The 19,810-nt window shown below is 39.8% G+C and overlaps 2 protein-coding genes and 1 non-coding gene across 3 annotated transcripts; 2 read left to right on the top strand and 1 right to left on the bottom strand.

Moving 5' to 3' along the window:
• Positions 1 to 6,704: 6,704 nt before the first annotated feature.
• Positions 6,705 to 6,788, bottom strand: TRNAL-CAA. The gene has a single exon. It is a non-coding gene; the product is annotated as a tRNA-Leu (tRNA).
• Positions 6,789 to 9,333: 2,545 nt separating this feature from the next.
• LOC110944940 lies at positions 9,334 to 10,604 on the top strand. Its single transcript, XM_022186583.1, has 2 exons — positions 9,334 to 9,894; positions 9,987 to 10,604. Exons 1-2 carry the CDS (start codon positions 9,334 to 9,336, stop codon positions 10,602 to 10,604), a joined length of 1,179 nt encoding a protein of 392 aa, XP_022042275.1.
• Positions 10,605 to 12,844: 2,240 nt separating this feature from the next.
• Positions 12,845 to 18,669, top strand: LOC110865770 (flocculation protein FLO11). The gene is made up of 6 exons (XM_022115083.2): positions 12,845 to 13,058; positions 13,428 to 13,578; positions 14,957 to 15,068; positions 16,686 to 16,797; positions 16,972 to 17,961; positions 18,178 to 18,669. The coding sequence occupies exons 1-6, from the start codon at positions 13,053 to 13,055 to the stop codon at positions 18,358 to 18,360; spliced, it is 1,554 nt and encodes a 517-aa protein (XP_021970775.1). The 5' UTR covers positions 12,845 to 13,052; the 3' UTR covers positions 18,361 to 18,669.
• The last annotated feature ends 1,141 nt before the right edge of the window (positions 18,670 to 19,810 follow it).

Below are 19,810 nucleotides of genomic sequence, written 5' to 3'. Positions count from 1 at the left end.
ACTTCCTTGAGATACACTGCTGCCAGCTGAGAAAACTTGTCCGTTTCCTTGATTGCTAGGAAGTGTGCTGATTTCGTGAGGCGATCAACAATCACCCAAATAGTGTCATTCCCAGCCTGAGTTCTTGGTAGTCCTGTCACGAAATCCATAGCGATCTGTTCCCACTTCCATGTGGGTATCTCTGGTTGCTGCAGTAGACCTGAGGGCTTTTGATGTTCTGCTTTGACTTTAGCACAAGTCAAACATTTGCTGACGTAGGTTGCTATATGAGCCTTCATGCTGGGCCACCAGTAAGTAGTTTTCAGGTCGTGGTACATCTTATCTGATCCAGGATGCACGGAGTAACGTGACTTATGTGCCTCTTCCATTACAAGTTCCCGTAAGTTGCCAAAGAGTGGGACCCAAATGCGTCCAGTTACGTAGTAAGCGCCGTCTCCCTTTTGTTCTAGCCGTTGTCTCGAGCCGCGTAAAGCTTCAGCTCGAACATTCTCTGGTTTCAACGCTTCCAACTGAGCGTCTCGTATCTGGGAAGGGAGGTTGGACTGAATCGTGAGTTGCAATGCTCGTACACGCCTGGGTGCACTATCCTTTCTGCTGAGGGCGTCAGCTACAACGTTCGCCTTGCCCGGATGATACTTGATGGCACATTCATAATCGTTCAATAACTCCACCCATCGTCGTTGTCGCATATTTAACTCTTTCTGGTCGAAGATGTGCTGGAGACTTCTATGGTCGGTGTAGATGGTGCATTTGGTACCGTACAGATAGTGCCTCCAAATCTTCAACGCAAACACCACCGCTCCTAGCTCCAAGTCGTGTGTCGTGTAGTTTTTCTCGTGCACCTTCAGTTGTCGAGAAGCATAAGCGATTACCTTCTCGCGTTGCATCAACACGCAACCGAGACCCTGAATTGACGCGTCACAATAAACCACAAAATCTTCGGTGCCCTCTGGCAAAGACAAGATCGGTGCACTGCAAAGTTTCTGTTTTAACAACTGGAAGGCCTCTTCCTGCTTCGTTCCCCACGAATACGCCGTGTGCTTCTGTGTCAGTGAGGTGAGAGGTTGCGCGATTTTCGAGAAGTCTTTAATGAACCTTCGATAATACCCTGCGAGACCAAGAAATTGACGCACCTCAGACGGAGTCTTTGGTGCCGCCCAATTCTTTACCGCATCCACCTTAGCAGGATCCACATGTATCCCTTTCTCGTTAACAACATGCCCAAGGAAGTGTACTTCCCGAATCCAAAAATCGCACTTAGAAAACTTTGCATACAGTTGTTCCCTTCTCAAGAGTTCCAAGATGAGACGTAAGTGACGCTCGTGATCCTCCTTGTTCTTCGAGTAGACTAAGATGTCATCGATGAATACTATAACAAATTCATCGAGATACGGCTTGCACACGCGGTTCATAAGATCCATGAAAACTGCTGGTGCATTGGTCAACCCAAACGGCATGACCAAAAACTCATAGTGTCCGTAGCGCGTTCGAAAGGCTGTCTTGGGAACATCCTCTTCCCTAACCCTTACCTGGTGATAACCCGACCTTAAGTCGATCTTTGAATAGAAACTCGACCCTTGCAACTGGTCGAACAAGTCGTCGATACGTGGTAACGGATAGCGGTTCTTAATGGTCACCTTGTTGAGCTCTCGATAGTCGATACACATACGGAATGACCCGTCTTTCTTCTTTACGAACAAAACTGGGGCTCCCCAAGGCGACGAACTGGGTCGAATAAAGCCCCTGTCCAACAACTCCTGCAGTTGATTAGACAGCTCTTGTAACTCTCCTGGTGCTAACCGGTAAGGAGCTCGAGCAATTGGAGCTGCTCCCGGTGCAAGGTCAATCTGAAATTCTACTTGACGGTGAGGAGGTAACCCTGGTAGCTCCTCTGGAAATACATCAGCGAATTCTCGCACCACTGGCAGATCCTCGATCTTACTTTCTTCAGACTGAGCGTTGGTAACTAACGCTAACAGTGCAGGATACCCCTTTTGTAGATACTGTTGTGCACGCATGGCCGTGATAATCCCAACCATCGTCCCACTACGATGTCCTTGAACTAACAGTGACTCTCCATCAGGGAGAGGGATACGCACGATCTTCTCTTTACACAAAATTTCGGCTTGGTGCTTAGACAACCAATCCATGCCTACCACTATGTCAAAACTACCGAGCGTAACGGGAAGGAGGTCAATATCAAATACTTGACCCACGAGATCTAGTTTGCACCCAAAAAGGACGTTCGAGGCTTCTATCGTCTTACCATCTGCTAGTTCTACTACTTGTTTAACCTCTAAGGGTGTTGGGGTTATCCCTAATCGTTGACTAAACTCTAGGGACACGTAACTCCAATCGGCACCCGAATCAAATAATACAGAAGCAATACGATCGTTAACAGGAAACGTACCAGTTACAACGTTGCCGTCATTCCTGGCATCCCCTGCTCCAAGCTGAAACACTCTGCCCCGAGCACCATTACCCCCGTTGTTGCCGTTGTTGTTGTCGTTTCCAGCATTGTTGTTATTCGGGCGGTTGTTGTTGTCGTTGGCGTTCTGGTTTAACTGAGGACAATCCCGTTTAAAGTGGCCCTCATCCCCGCATTGAAAGCACCCCTTCCTGAAACCCTGATTCTGCTGGGGTGGTTGTCCCTGTTGTCTCTGATTCTGCTGGTTCTGTTGCTGCTGGTGCCTGGGCTGTGAAGCCCTGCAATCCTTGGCCTCATGGCCCACTTTACCACACCTGCGACACGTGCGACTACATGGCCCGAAATGATGGTAGCCACACTTATTACACTGTGGTTTCTTTCCTGCATACGAACCCTGACTTTGACCACTACCCTGGCCTTGATTGACGGACGACGACTGGCTGATGTTGCGGTTGCTGTTGTCTGGCCTTTTCTGATTTTGGCCAGCACTGGATGCCTTGTCATAATCACTCCACTTCCGCTTGTTATCATTAGCAGACGCAGTGGCAGTGGGTGTAGCAGCAGCAGTGGCTGAAATGCGCGGAGGTAACGATCCGCTCTCCACCTCTTGATCCACAATCTTGTGAGTCAGACGAACGATCTGTGTCAAATCATTGAGATGGGCTGCAGTGACCAAGCTCTTCACACGCGGAGGCAACCCTCTGATGAATAACTCAATCCTCCTAGGCATAGGCCGGGACAAGTTTGGGCACATGTCGGCCAGTTCGTATTGTCGCTTCACATACGCTTCAACTTCCGACCCAACCATCTTCAAGTTGTAATACTCGTTTTCCAGTTTCTCGATTTCATCCCGAGGACAGTACTCCTCCCTGATCAGTTCTTTAAAATCTTCCCAAGTTGTGGCATTTGCTGCCTCAATGCCCAACAGCTGCACTTGGGCGTTCCACCATGTTAGGGCACCATCAGCTAAGGTACCCGCAGCATATTTCACCCTGTCCCCGGCGGGACAGTTACAGATAGCAAACACGGACTCTGCTTTTTCGAACCATCTTAGGAGTCCCACAGCCCCTTCAGTCCCGGTGAAGGTCTGTGGCTTGCAGTCCATAAACATTTTGAAGGTACACACAGGCTGGTTAGGTTGGGGTTGCGCTTGTTGACCTAAATAACGGGAGGAAACACATTATAGGAATGAAAAGACGTGTACGTGGTATAAGAATAAGGAGTACTTGGTACATTCCGTACCAGCTTGATAGGCTGCTAGAGCCTCAGCCACGCGGGTGTTGATTAGGTCAGTCAACTCAGCCTGAGTCATGTTGATGTTGCCACGTCCGTGTCCTCGTCCACTCATGTTTCTATAGTTGGGAATAAACCGGTTTAGAAATCGAAACAAGATGGAAGTCAGGTGTCATACAGATATCTATATACTACCAAGTTTGCACATAGTAAGGCAGAACCCTCCTCACGCTCGATAAGCCTCACTGGGACTTGCATGCACCTCGCGTTATTATTAAGTGTGCACCCATAATAATAAGGCGATTTGCATGTTCATCTCAGAGCCTCTTAGCTTGCGTTCGAAGTTTCCCCCGTTCAAGCAACAGCTGATATCATAGTTCTATGGTTCACATGAGTCGAAGAGTAGTGTCACACTATCAAGTCACTATGGTGTTTGATGTTTCAGTTCATGTACGTTGTGGGTGTGTGACTGCTAAGCAAGTAATGCATAAAGTGAGAGAGAAGCGAACCTTGCAATCTGGTGCTGAGTGTCATGATCGATTGTCGAAGTTATTTGGTTATAGTCTGGTTTTACAAAACGTTTTAAAACCTAGTTCACTATAACCAGTGGCTCTGATACCAAACTGTAACACCCCCAAAATACTACCTGCGGAAACCCCCGCGAGGCGTGTTACACATCAGAGTCTGAGCCACCAATCACATTGAACCCATGGAAAATACTTAATAGAACATGTTATCAATTCAATAATGTCGAGTAGCGGAAGCATATAATAAATTGTTTTGTAATCGTTTCATAATAACTCAAAACCAAAGTGTCAATACTAGCAATCTCATAGCTTCGATCCGTGACAACTCCAGCGCTCCCAGATAGCAAGTCCACGCTCCACAGTTAACGACCTACAAGCATGCAACAAGTGTGTCAGACTACGCTGGTGAGTTCAAGGTGTTGCTTACGTGTGAAGTTACCAGGTATTAGTTAAATCAACTCGTTGTTTGTTTTCTGATATCGTTGTTAATTCGTTTGTTGTACCGTATGCAGCGTCAATGATGGGAATGCCTAACTCCAATGCCCTACAGGCATTGGTCAAGTCAAGGTATCAAACAACCTTGACCAACTGTAGGAGGTCTTATATCCGCGTTACAAGTTGTCCCAGTAATTAGTTCACGCCCGTCCTTACGGCCCGGTGTGAGGGTGCCAAACCTAATAGCGCTATCAACTAATTACCCCATTGCCTTACAGGCAATCCGGTAGATGATTGTTTCTATGTTTCAGTTGTTACCCCAAGTTCCCTTCCAAATGTTTACCAGTTGTCCCAAACCACCGGGACGCATGCTTGAGAAAATGCACTGAACTCACCTGGGGTTGCTCGGTATGATTCACACAGTTCAATTAAGTTAATAAGCAATCAACCACGTCCTACCAAAGTTATCATACCAATCAGATTCGTATTCAAGTACTGCACGTAGGTTCTACACGTATTGTAACAAGTTGTACAAGTATTCAACACCATATCAACGTAAACAGTCACGTAAACAGCAAAGTCCAAGTGTTCAGCCCAATCAGCTGGGCTTATGATAGTGTGCAGGCCCAATATCGGCGTGTAAGGTTTCATGGTCTCGAGTCGCAACGAAGAAAGGTCCCGAGTCGCAACCAGCGATCTCGAGTCGCAACCAAAGGCGGTTACGAGTCGCAACGGGACTCGCAACTGTGGTCTCGGCTTGTCATGGTCCGGTTACGAGTCGCAACAGGACTCGCAACCGTGGTTTCGGTTCATGCTGTTCGTGTCGGTGTGTGTTGGTTTCGACTCGCAACCGGGTGTGGTTTCGAGTCGCAATGGGAGATCCCGACTCGCAACCTCCTGTCGTAACCGGATGTGTAACTGATTTCCTGATTTACAGCTCATAATTTCCGTAACTGATTATGCACAAATTTGGCAATTCAATCATGATCAATTAACAGTTTTTCAATAGCATTCATACGGATCAAACAACAGTTTTTAATCAAGGTTCATGTATGTTCATACTATCATCATCAAGAACAGTGGATCGGATCATGTGACAATCGATTTCATAAACTATCAAGCAACCTAAATCATGTTCCCAAATCATAACATCACAACCGGTTAACAACACCATATCCGATTAGATACAAGCATGGCCGATTCATGAACATTAACAGTTAACATCATAATCAAACATATTATCATGCAACAATACTCACAAGAACTTTCATATAACAACCATTTCCTCAACAATATTCAAACCAACAATAACATATCAATTACTAACCGAATTAGAGGAGAAACAACAATGATCCTCGGTTGTAGGGTGTGGGTGTGTCGCCGGGTTCCAAGTAGCCGAGAGGGAGAGAGAGTTCTTTAGGGTTTGTGTGTGTTTGTGTTGTTGTAACAATGAGAGAACAAAACTCTCCCCTAAGTGTTTACATGTTTAAGAAAGGTGGGCCGACCCCCACTTGGGCCGTCCCCACGGTCTCGAGTCCAACCACATGGACCGAATGAGTTGTGTAGGCAAGTGGGTTGAGGTTTGGTCCGTTTATATCCGATGCACAATGTCACAAAAATCATAATCACATAACATTCAAGTTCACACAATCAGTTCAAATATTCACATAAGGTTCAAGCGAGTCATACTAGGTTATGTTCAAAATACGAGTTGTCACAGTCAAACTGTTAAGGTAATAGGCTGAGAAAGAGATTGATCATCATATACGATATTGCCCCAGAATAATATTAATCCTTTTATACAGCCCGTTGTTTGATATTTTACTTGAACACGTCTTACAACCATAAAGTTAAATTATATTTGTTTAATAATATATATTAGAAATTTTGTAGCATTTAAATTCATACAAACTTCAACTTTACAACTTATGAAGTTATCTTTGGTTTTATTATACTTGATATGAACCGTACGTTTTACGTTCCTACCACTGATGTTGTAAAATGTAACACAAGGGGCCTAAGTGAATTTTAACAAAATGAAAGGGAGCAAAATAGAAATAAATCAAAAAGAAAAAAATGAATGTCAGAAGTGGGATTTGAACCCACGCCCCCTCTCGGAGACCAGAACTTGAGTCTGGCGCCTTAGACCACTCGGCCATCCTGACTTTGTGTTAAATGGTCTTCGTTAAAACTATATAACACTGAAATACATAAACCCAAGTAATTAAAAAGTTGCATAGTCTATTGTGTGATAATAAATTACTAAAAGATTATATGTGATTTTTTACATATACATTTATAATTCAGTGAATTTAGGTTAGATGAAATGAAATTTTGATGTCTAATTAAAAGGGTAAGGAAGATATCGTATACTAGTTATTATTATTTTGTTAGGTTACCTTGTTACGGCTTCAATCTAGTTACTAGTCCTTCCTTGGACATCCGTTTTAATCTCCCATAAGTTGGAGCTGTCTACCATTGTAATAAAATTGTTGGTGTAGAACATGTTAAAAAGGCCGAAAGTTGTGAAAAATATATTTGTAACATATACAATTTTTTTAATTGGTTTTCTTTTAGTTTTAGGGACTTTGATTGTGTATCGGAACTGAGATTAGCAAAGATAAAAGAAATAATTTATAGTTGGTAGAGAAATGGCTACACTCCAGTGATGTCGTTTCACATTCTTGATCTTCGTCAAGGGCACAACAACTTTGTCCATATTGTTTATAGCAATTTTAAGCTATGAGGAAGGAGATTCATCCACACATCCGGCGTGTGGTAGTAGGGAAGATGTCTAGGTGGTTAAGACGACTTGAAAATATTAAAACCCGAACCCACCCTCTCATCCTTTAATCCCTTCCACACACGTACACCCTTCCACGGGATCACCTCTAGCCAACCCTTCTAGTGGGCTACTTCACGTCACTCCACGTGCACAATTAGAGATGTTGTAACGAAGATTATTCATTGGATGCTTCTAGTCTGTCGCACACGAACGATGTTCTGTTGGGATCACCTCGACCCAGCCCATCCAAAGTGCGACTTGACGTCACTCCACGAACACATTTAGAGATATTAATGTAATTATTTAACAACTTCTAATCCTATACTACTTGTATTAAGTACACATACTTGTATCTTATATAATTGAGTAAACTGCAATTTTACACCCTGAGGTTAGGGGTCATCGGCATGTCTACCCCCCCCCTAAGGAAATAATTGCAAATTACCCCCCCCCCCACTGTTAACTCTTATGTCGCACTTTTACCCCCCGGCCTAACATTCCGTTAGTCTTTAGTGTTTTCTGTTAATGGTCAAAGGGCAAATAGGTAAATTGGCGTTCCTGTTGACCTGCAACCTCATAAAACCCCTTTTTCACCACTTTGAAACCCTGAGGTTAACCTAACTTAAAATTGAAGACACCGTAGTCTCGTTCAAGCATCCTTCAACAATTACAGCTGATTAGAAGTTGTGTTACGAGCATGGATCTTCGATTGTAGAAGTTACGAGCTGAAGATCAGTATTTAGAACCGGCTGAAATGTACGGTAAGTGACATGCAAGCTCACAGCGTTTGAATCAGGTAAAATTTTAACATATTTCTGTGTTAATTTGTTTTTGTTGTTTGATTATAGGTGAAACCCAATCTGAATTTAGCATGAAATTTCACCATCGAGGTAAGTTTGTAGAAAACCCAAATAGGAAATACGTTGGTGGGAAGACGAACTACATTGATCATGTAGATTTTAGAGTGTTGAATACTGATGTGTTAGAGGCGATGGTTAAGAAATTAGGATACAATGATGGGTTGGTTTTCTGCATTCATTACAAGGAACCGTATTGTTCCTTGGATTTTGGTCTTAGGACTTTAAAAGGTGATGTTGACTTAGAGCCTATCTTTGATCATTTGCGTCAAGGAGTCCACATGATAGACATGTATGTTGAACACCGGAGGGCAACAATATTGGAAAATACAAGTGAAGGTCCTATAGGGGCTAATAAAGCAATTGTTCCTGCATCATTTACAAAATATACTCAGAATGATAGTATGAATGAAGATGAGGAAGAGTGTGACGGAAGTGATCCTGATTATGAGTATGTTGAGGAAGATAATTTGGTTTATGAAATAGAGGTGGATATGCAGAGGTTCAGGGCTAATGTTGACTTTACTAGGGAAGAACTGGATGGTTCAAGTGATGGGGATCATGATGATGATAGAATCGAAGAAGGTCATCAGCCTGTTGACCTGGAGGTTTTTGAAAGTGGGTCTGATGAAAATTCAAGTCTTAGAGATAAGGTTGCTAGGAAGATAAGGAGGAGAAACAAGAGTGCTTTAAAAGGTCCAAATGATTTGCCATTCTATGTTGGTCAGCTAATTGATGACAAGAAAACGATGAATCAGATGGTGAAAAGTTATGCTCTTAAGGCTAGGAGGGATGTGTTTATTCTAAAAAATGAATTGTTAAGGTATAGGGTAGTATGTTTTGGAAGCAATCCACCACTACTTGGTCCTGTAAAAAAAAGGGAGAAGAGGGGCAAAATAGTAAATGCACCAAAGTAGGGCAAAATACAAGCACCTTAAAAGGCATATCAAGCCCACTTGTCCTTGGGCAGTTCACATCTCAAGAAACACGGACAAGGATAAGTGGTGTGTGAAGACCATTCATAATCAACACAATTGTTTGACAACAAGGGTCGTTTCTTTGTATACAATGAGTTCGATTGCCAGAGAGATTCAACCTATGATTGAAAGCAATCCAGACATGCCAATTCATGCAATCCAAAGTCAACTACTTCGGAAGCATCAACTTGAAATATCACTCCATAAGGTCTTCAGAGCCAAGAGGATAGCAACTACGAAGATTTATGGTGATTACCAAGAACAGTATGCTTTGCTAAGGTCATATTGTGATGAACTTCTAAAAGTCAACCCAGGTAGTACAGTTAAAATTGATGTGGAGCCATGTGGGAACTCAGCTAGTCCTACAAGGCAGTTTCGAAGGGTTTATTTTTGTTTCGCCTCTATGATGAGAGGATTTAAGATGATTGGAAGACCATTGCTGGGTGTGGATGGTTGTTTCATGAAAGGTCCATATCCTGGACAGATCTTGAGTGCTGTTGGTATTGATGGAAATAATAGCATATATCCAGTTTGTTATGCCCTTGTTGAGGCAGAAACAACACAAACCTGGAAATGGTTTTTGCAACTGTTGAGAGATGACCTAGGGTGTACGGCTGACTCTTGTTTCACCTTCATCAGTGACAGACAAAAGGTAATAAGTTCTTATGATTAATAAATTGCAAAAAACTTTGGTAGCAAAATATTATAATTATTCAGCAAATTGAATTGCATTTTGTATCACAGGGTCTAATTCCTGCTATGCTAGCTGTTTTTCCTAATGGTGAGCACAAATTTTGTTTGAGGCACATCAATGAGAACATGAAATCCAAGTGGCGTGGAGATCTTTACAAGAATTTGCTTTGGTCAGCCGGAAGGAAGACATCCATTCCATACTTTAACAAAGCTATGGAAGAAATTAAGACAACAGAACGAGCTATGTATAACTGGCTGAATGAGATCCCATTCACCGCTTGGTCAAGAGCATATTTTTCTGGAAGAGCTAAATGTGATATGTTGCTGAACAACATTTGTGAGGTTTTTAACCGACAAATCGTAGGAGCAAGGGACAAGCCGATTATCACATGCCTAGAATTCATTCGGGAGTACATGACCAAGAGGATAGTTAATGTCAACAAATTGCAAGCAAAGTGTACGGGGCCACTGACACCTCATGCAACTGAGGTGTTCGATGAGATCAAGAAACAGGCTGCTGAAATGTCTGTTCTCATGGTTGATTCAGACAAGTATCAAGTAACAGGTCCGAGATCACAGTGTGTTGTGAATGTCAAACATAAAACTTGTGCATGCAGGAAGTGGGATTTGACAGGGATGCCTTGCAAACATGCAGTTGCAGCCATATGAGATATGTCAAGGAATAACATTGATGCTGGCATACCAGAAGAGTGGGTGGATGATGTGTATTGGCTGTCAACATGGAAGAAAGTCTATCAAAATGTGATAGAGCCAATCAACGAGCCGGAGATGTGGACTCCTTCAGAGTGTCCAACAACACTCATCCCACCGAAGCATCATACACAAGTTGGAAGGCCTAAGAAGAAAAGAAAGAAGGCATTTGGTGAAAAAGAGCTTGAGCAGGAGTTCGACAAAGGAGGTAAAATGACCAGAAAGGGAAGTAGCATCAAGTGTGGTAAATGCGGGAACATGGGTCACAATGTCAGGAGCTGCAAAGGACAAGGTGGTGAACAATCAACTGCTTCACAGGAATCACACACTGCAACTCAAGGTGCACCAGTTTACAACCTTGATGAGTGATGGATGGTTTGTAAGTTTAGAGTATGTTTGTTTGTTTGTCAAGTTTCAACAAGACAATGTTTGGGTTTGTAACTTTAGTGTCAAGACAATGTTTGGTTTGTACCTTTATGTTTGGTTTGTACCTTTATGTTTGTTCAATGTCATGCCTGCTTTGGTTTATTATGGTAGAGTATGGCTGCTTTAGTAAAAAAATGTGTTCAAACATATTTTTGGGGGAAGGTCATTCGATTACAAACCAACATTTAGTACAAATAAGATGTCCAAAATACAAACATACAACCGAACAAATCTAGCCTATTTCCAGTGACAATCATCCAAACAAGACCAATCCGAATCAGAACCATGCTCCCCTTCATATGGGTCAAAGTACCAATCATCGTCTTCATCCCAATATGTGTAATCCCATGCATGTTCCAGCACTTCAGGGTCATAATCCTTTGTCGGATCTTCGATATCTTTTCATAATCAGTTTGTTGCTCCATGTAAGGTCTGAGTATCTCAGACTCTTGATCTTCAAAGTATACATAACTGTCTGGTTCTTCGGCTGCAACAACGTCTTCATCCTTAGCAATATCTTTCTCATTCTCAACTTTAACATTCTCTTTGTCAGCCATACCTACAGAATTACATCCAGGCTACCAAAACAAACATATAAGAACTTGAAAAGTAGCATTGCATAAACTTCAAAAGTCATAACCAAAATACGGTTACACTCAAAATACACAACCAAATCCAATTTCTCGACATTAACCTACTTAAGCAAAAAAAAAAAAAAAAAAAAAAAATAACAACAATCAAGACTCAAGTAATCACAAAGTACATCTTCAATTTCAACACATCCCCATTCTTGTACCGAGCCAACTGTTCTTTGCACTTAGCCAACTCATCCTTATCTTTAATGCTTTGAATTAAAGCAGGCATTACCTCTCGACAAATCGGACATCCCTGTTCTTCACCAACATCAGCCCATCTGAGGAAGCCACATCCTCCAACCTGTTATCGGATATCATAAGCAACATAAGAATGAAACTTGAGTTTCAATAACCATTAACAGAATAAACTTACACATCTAAGATACAATCGACCAGGATTAGCTTTGGAATGTGACTCTTTGAACACTGTTTTCGAACCACAAGGACATATGATGTCTGAAGCTTCACTTTTTCTCATGGTCTCCTTGGATCGCAGCACAGAGGAAGAAGATGAAGACATGTTCAGTGATTTTGGGGGTGGATTGAAGAAGACAGTGAGAGAGAGCGATTTACACAGAGAAATTAGGGCTAGAACCACTTAAATGAGGAAGAGGAATATGTTGGGGGGTAATTTGGACATTTCATCACTCTCTAACGGGAAGACTAACGGGATGTTGGGCCGGGGGGTAAAAGTGCGACATAAGAGTTAACAGTGGGGGGGGGGGGGTAATTTGCAATTATTTTCTTAGAGGGGATAGACATGCCAATGACCTCTAACCTCAGGGTGTAAAATTGCAGTTTACTCTATATAATTTGAACCATCCACCTTAGCATTAGGATTATCCCGGACAAATTATAACGTAAATAATTCTTCACAAAATGATTATGCACGTGTTTATCTACTTTTTATTCAACTTGTCATATGTTATCTCTCTATGAGGCTCTCTTTACACCTATATAATATTTTTCAAAATTAGTTTAGAATTAAACATATTATATTAGTTATTAATTATTAATATTAAATATAAGGCTTTGAGCGAATCAACATCCAGCAAATTGAATTCAAATTGTGGCGTCTCCCCCCTCATGTGGAGTGAGGCACTATATATATCTATATATATATTAAAACCACTGCACATGACCTCTATGTGAAAGAAGTGTGTGTGTGTGTGTGAAAGCTTTTCCAATCCGAACTAAACAAAAAAAATCAATTCTCGCGTGTTCTTCACCGCATATCGATCTGTCATCAGTAACAGACTCACCAAATCAGACGATCTCCAATCAAATCCACCGCTTCATTCCTTCAAAATTCTGCAGTTCCATCACCAGTTTTTCCATAAATATAATGGCTGTAAGTAGTTCTAATCTTCAATTAGTTTTTCAGCTGCTTTTCATTTCAGAATGTACTCGAAAAGTGAGATTCGTATGCATAAGTAGTTCGTGATGTCCGATTTAGGTCAAAGTTAGTTAAATAGATGTTGTTATTATGATTTCCATTGATTTAGGTCAATGTTTGTTTAATAGATGTTGATTTTATGATTTATATTGAAATTTTGTTGAAATAGGTCAAGGTTAGATGTTGTTTTCATGATTTCCATTGATTTAGGTCAATGTTTGTTTAATAGATGTTTTTATGATTTAGATTGAAATTTTGTTGAAATAGGTCAAGGTTAGATGTTGTTTTTGTGATTTAGGTTAAAACTTTGTTGAGATTTTGCAGGCGTCTGTTGAGTATAGACAAGAGGAGATGATATCTGGAGAGATAAAGGAGAAGGAGAATGTTGATGATCTGTCATTGTTCGTTGATCTTAGTGGAGTCAACTTGAATCTAGATGTTCTTCAGAAATCGAATCAGATTCGTGTTGCATTAGGTATATTTGTTGTTCTTTTCTGCTGCATCTTCTTACCAGTTTAAATAAGTCTTAAATCAGTATTTGATGCTTTGCACATTAGCTTTTAGCTCTTAAAAACGTATAATTATATTGTAGGTGTTAACATATACAGAAATAATAGACCAGAAGTATGTACTACTACATATAGAACTTATAATGTTGTATTGAGAACGTCTATGCTTAAGTCTTCAAGATTAAACTTTCTAGTTTCTTCAGTTGTAATGTGTTACTAGTTCCAACCTACTATGTTGTCGGGTTTTGAGTGAATAAAACGGGTATGGATTCACTCGAATTGAAGGTTGGATCCATTCTGTGTGCTACGGAGAACCTAAACCTTCAATATGCAGTTATGATGGTTTCTCAGAGAAAACTGGTAATAAAAGGGTAATATTCTGGACATTTGGTGATGATGAAGAACTAACTGAGAGTATCAATAAGTGATCTGACGCTGAGTGACAACACCAAGAGATATACTAGAGTTTCTTGTGAAAAGATTGGTGTGATTTAGGCTGTGTGATAATTTCCAATTTATGAATCCATGTTATATTAAAATCACAAAAGCACAATATTTGAATTTCAAAATAAAAGAGAACCTTTTTGGATTCGAGATTATATGGATCTATGCGAGACTAAATTGTAGCATTAATCTAATTATATGCTATAAAGTTTGATACCATATTGTTTTTTAGTTAAAATACAAAGCATGTTCATCCAAAAACTTGATGGCTTTTGAACTTGTGTATCAATGAGAATAGTGAGTGGAGTTATGTCTGTGTTTATTCTCAAGCTTTCTTAGTTGTAGTGGGACCGTTAAATGGTACAAGCAACAAGGACACAGCTTACAAAGCATGTCCCACTCCAGCAACATCTTGACGCCATCTTGACCGTTACCCGGGAATCCTAAGCAAACTGTGGGTCGGTTGTCCCACATAATCCTCCTTTCTGATTACCAATTATATCGCAATGTACTATATTGTACCATAAGTTTTTGACTGATGCATACATTGGTTATAAATAGGGAAGTATCACTTAAATGGTAATTATAATTCACTTTTTACCAAAAAGCCATCTGACCAAATCGCGAGAATCTCGTGGTAATATGAGAATCAAGCTGCCTGATTGTGTCTTTTTAGCCTTAAACCACACCATTTAGATATATAAATCCACGTGACGTTCTTCATAGACGTGTAACCATTTTAAACGGTGAAATGCGTATGCTTTTTTATGAATTTGATCAAATGATTATCTAGATAAGCACCTGAGTTAACACAGGCAATAAATAAACCTCTGAAATGCAAAGTAGTATAATTACTTTTCTGTTAAAATGACAATTGACAGTTTAATAACGTATGTGCAGAGTCTGCTCCTGTGAGCCCATCGAAGCCTGAAACAAAATCAAAAATACATGGTCAAGATTCTGGTGCTGGTGACTTATTGAATTCTTTGAACAATATCACTGACTATGATTGGTAAGCCTTGTAGCTGCTTTGGTAAATTTTGTCAGGGTATCCCTTTTTCCAGAGCAAAAATAACTAAATCCAGAGAAAGGTACAACCTTTCATGCATAATATGTAGACACATGCTCTGGAAAAAATAATTTACTTTTTTCTTGGCCCATTTGCTGTCTATTTCTTTTCAGAAATGGACCACCCTTGATGTTAATAGCATATACCCTTATCTTGTATGTTACTAGCTCATCAAATACAACTTTGTAGTATTTTGTGTGTAGTGTGTACTTCATTTAGGTCCAAAAAGGGTTCAATGCTAACATGCAAGTGCATTTTGAACATGGCAAGTATTATATTTATAGCAGTTTGTCCTTATTGAAGGGTTTAAGATGTTTGACTTGGTCCGATAATTTTTATAAATTTACGCGCCTAATAAAATGTTGCAGTATTTTAAGGATGGAGTGAATATGCATATAATTAGCTATTTAGCTTAGAGAAGTATCTAATATGTATAGATTTTATTTACGGGTGTTCATAACTATGTTGTCAAAGACGCAAGGCGCAGGCGAGGCGCATCGGCCTCGCCTGGAGCATAGGCGCAAGGCGCAAAAAAAGCGTGGGCTTTTTTAAGACAAGCGCACATAGAGAAAAAAAATATAAAAAATATGTTATGCTTTGAAAATAAATAAGATTCCACATATAAAATTAAAAAAACTATTATATATGCCATTTAAGATCATGTAGCTAATAGTTAGTAGCAAAAGTTTAGGATTTATATGTTGTAAGTTTTGGGTGTGTGAATAAAAGTCTCAAAAGGTGGTAAATACTTTGTCCCACATTGGTGTGAGAACAAAGTGAGTGGTTGTTTATAAGGTAAAGCCTTTACTACTCCATTGTAGCTTTATGACATGTTTTACCACAAGTCCTACCCGCGCGCAAAAGAGGTGCAAAAATGAGTTTCTCAGCTGGAATTTGGTTGAACTGCAGACACGAATGCAGCTCCGAAAACCCGGGCCCGCGTGAGGCAGTTTGCACGCACTCAGTTTCGTTTTTTTTTTGTTTTCTGCTTATGCGCTGCGCCTCAGACCGTGTTTTGCGCCTAGTAGCGCAAAAAACCCATTTTTGCGCCTAGGCTACCACCAGGCGCTATAGGTGCGCCTAGGCGCGCGCTTTTTGCGCTTTTGACAACATAGGTTTATTAACTGTTGAAACCTATTGAATTAACAAACCGTAGCAAATCGCTAGGTTCAAGATATGTACGGTTTGGGTTTCGCAGTTTGGTGTTTTAACGGTTGGCCGACTGTTTGGAACTTAGAACCTGTTGTGTAACCTAATCTTATTTTTTATTTTCTTTTTCATTTTTGAAATATGCAGCTATGTATTTATATGATATTCAAGAACCTTTTATATCGTTTTAGAAAACTTCAACACAAATTAGCGGTTTTGAAAAAGAAAAGGTAAAACAAAAATTGGTTCAAACCACCAAACTGCTAAAACTGGCAGGTCCAACAAACCCATTCAACATGGCTAGACGTTTTGACAAAACTGGCCGAATCAGACCTTAACGTATGATAATTCTTCAAACTACATCTATTTCTAGCATGAATCATTGTGAATGAACAATATGTTTGCACTCAGGCTCCTTTCCCCGCCTCGTCACCCGCTACCCTCACCGGAAATCGAAGAACGGATCACCCTCAATGATCACACTCCGATATCTAATGGTCAATCTACTTCTCCAGAGTCCAAAGTAAGAACACTACTGATTTTAGTCCCATTCTCTTCTACTGGTAAAATTTAGTACGTGTCAGGTTGTGTTGATCCGAAACACGTTTTGCCTAAAAATTATTATATTTTTAATTAATAATTAATGTGTTGAACAATATATATTGTTTAAATAACAATCTTTATATCATCATTGTAGCTAGAAAATCCTCCTGCAGATGGTACTTCAACAACCGATGCATCACCTAAACCTCTAGTATCCTCATCCAATGGTGTCAAACCTTCTCGTACCATCAGGCGACCATCACCATCAAGAAAGACTCCATCAACAGGATCAAGACCTGCACCACCAACGACACGGCCTACACTAACAAAAGCATCGAGGTCATCCACTCCAACATCTCGAGCCACTGTCGCTGCAGCAACGAAGCCAGTGGCCCCTATAAAAAGGTCCACAACCCCTATGCCCCGACTACCGGTACTTGCACCCACATGTAAGTCCACATCAAGATCATCAACCCCTATTCAACGATCCTCTGTAACTGCCAAGTCAGCATCAAGATCTTCAACTCCAACTCCACGACCCTCTGTAACAGCTCCTGTCAAGTCAGCATCAAGATCTTCAACCCCTACACAACGACCATCTGTAACTGCTTCTGCCAAGTCAGCAGCATCAAGATCTTCGACACCAACTCAACGACCATCTGTAACCGCTTCTGCCAAGTCAGCAGCATCAAGATCTTCGACACCAACTCAACGACCATCTGTAACTGCTTCTGCCAAGTCAGCAGCATCAAGATCTTCAACCCCAACTCAACGACCATCTGTAACTGCTACTGCCAAGTCAGCATCAAGATCTTCAACCCCAACTCAACGACCATCTGTAACTGCTTCTGCCAAGTCAGCATCAAGATCTTCAACCCCAACTCTACGATCATCCAACGGTAGTGTGAAATCTGTGATGACGAGAAGTCGTGGACATTCTAATGGGGATGATGACGTAAACCCGGTCTTGATGGGGACCCAAATGGTTGAGAGGGTTGTAAACATGAGAAAGCTGGCTCCACCAAAGCAAGACCGCATGTCTGATCCGGATAATGCATCTGGGAAGTTATCTGTGTCCCAAGATAATTCAGGGTTCGGAAGATCATTGTCAAAGAAATCGTTCGATATGGCTTTAAGACATTTGGTACGACTCTATTGTATTTTTTATTTTTATTCTTTCGACATGTTTAATTAAACAGGTTAAACATGTCAACCCAAACATAACCTGTTTATTAAATGGGTTAGATATGACAATTCAAAAACTGACTTCATGTTGGTAAAAAAACTGCCACGGTAATTATCCGATTTCAATATTTATGCTTCATTTGTATTAATGAAAATGAATGATGTTTATATGCAGGACATAAGGCGAAGCATGCCCGGGAACATGCGAGCATCGATCACAAAAGTTCCTGCTTCTTCCGTGTACAGTGTGAGACCAGAGTCTGGTAAAACCCGAACTATGAGTGCTTCAGACTCTCCTCTTGCAACAAGCAGCAGTGCTAGCTCTGATCACAGTGAGCCTGGACATTCCTACTACTAATCATCAGGCGGTGGTGGTGGTTGTAAACCGTAAGGCTTCATGTTCGTTTTTTAGGAAGGGATCTGAGTATTTATAGTGTTTGAGAGGTGCAACTGGATTTATCTTTTTCAAGAATCCCTTTGCAGTAGGTGGTTTGAATGTTCTTGAACTACTTTTTGTTTGTAACATATGTTCGTTTTATCAACTGTTTTGGGTGTAAAATTGTTCTTTGTTGTTTCGGTTTCAGTCTTGATCAGATTTTGTTGTTTGTACCTTGTAGATCCGGGTTTGGGCTTATGGTTATTAGAAAAGATTTTTCCTTTTGTTTTATATTCACAGTTTTTACTTTCTTGAAATAGTTTAATTTTTCAAAACTATAAGCATTTGTTTTATTTTCTTACAACTTTAAAGTAATCTATACTATATAATAAAAGAAATCATTTTAGGGACACTTGTCATTATATTAGGCCATCTCTTATAGATAATTAATATAATATAATAAAATCAACAAAAAAAAAAAGTTACGATATATACATGGCATTATAATACACAAATGTTGGTGAGGAAATGTCGTATGCTTTTATCTTCTCAAAACCGAAAAAAATAAAATATTAATTAAATTACACAAAATTCCAAATTTAACTGTAGGCTATACAATCTAATCTAAATATTAATAAAAGACTCCACTAAATGCCACATGTCAATTTTTCCTACTTTTTCTCAATCTTATAAATATAATAATCAAAATTTTAATAAAGAATTCTAATTAATTTTTATTACTTAGTTTTGATTTTTATATTTTAAATTTTCAAGATCATATTTATCTGTACAATCATTCTATCCTAAATTTTCACTTTATTATATATAAAATAATAATAATAATCGTGACACTTTCCTTTATAAATATCTAATTCTTAAAAGTATTTTTATAGTTTATCCTAACTTATTATCAAACCTAAACAATTGTTTATTTAATAATTTTATTCAATATTTCAACCTTTTCTTGGTATTTAACAATTATTAAATTACAATCTCTTGAAGGAGTATTACACAGTTTATCCCGTAGTTAAGAATATGGGTTTGAAAATTATTAATTGAAATGACTTTGGTCATATTTAAATATGGTGTGTTTATCATATATTTGTGATATTTGATTAGAAAAAGTAAATATAACATCTATCACAACCATATATATGAGCAAATTGCTAAAAAAAACGTTGCGCATACGTTATTAATTAAGTTATATAATTTTTATCTTTAAACCCGTGTAACACTCGGGTCTATAACCTAGTATAATATAGAACACTGTTCACAATTACAAATGTTATATATACAACTAGGTGATGATCGTGTTGCGGGGCGATGACTGAATAATTCTCAACCAACTTAAAAAATAGTACTATAGTTTTGTTAGAAAGAAAAAGTAAAAAGAGTGTTAGGCAACTACTTAACACGATTTTTAGTAGTGGGC

The sequence above is a fragment of the Helianthus annuus genome, chromosome 6, assembly GCF_002127325.2.
Source record: "Helianthus annuus cultivar XRQ/B chromosome 6, HanXRQr2.0-SUNRISE, whole genome shotgun sequence".
NCBI lineage: Eukaryota > Viridiplantae > Streptophyta > Magnoliopsida > Asterales > Asteraceae > Helianthus > Helianthus annuus.
This window is presented reverse-complemented; position numbering and strand designations above follow the sequence as displayed.

What these genes read in the sequence shown, in the direction of transcription:
- LOC110865770 (XM_022115083.2), top strand. An exon ending in AATATCACTGACTATGATTG is followed by an intron (nt 15,069 to 16,685) that starts GTAAGCCTTGTA and finishes GTTTGCACTCAG; the next exon opens with GCTCCTTTCCCCGCCTCGTC. An exon ending in ATATGGCTTTAAGACATTTG is followed by an intron (nt 17,962 to 18,177) that starts GTACGACTCTAT and finishes GTTTATATGCAG; the next exon opens with GACATAAGGCGAAGCATGCC.
- LOC110944940 (XM_022186583.1), top strand. Translation starts at nt 9,334, where the DNA reads ATGAGTTCGATTGCCAGAGAGATTCAACCTATGATTGAAAGCAATCCA. An exon ending in TCATCAGTGACAGACAAAAG is followed by an intron (nt 9,895 to 9,986) that starts GTAATAAGTTCT and finishes TTTGTATCACAG; the next exon opens with GGTCTAATTCCTGCTATGCT.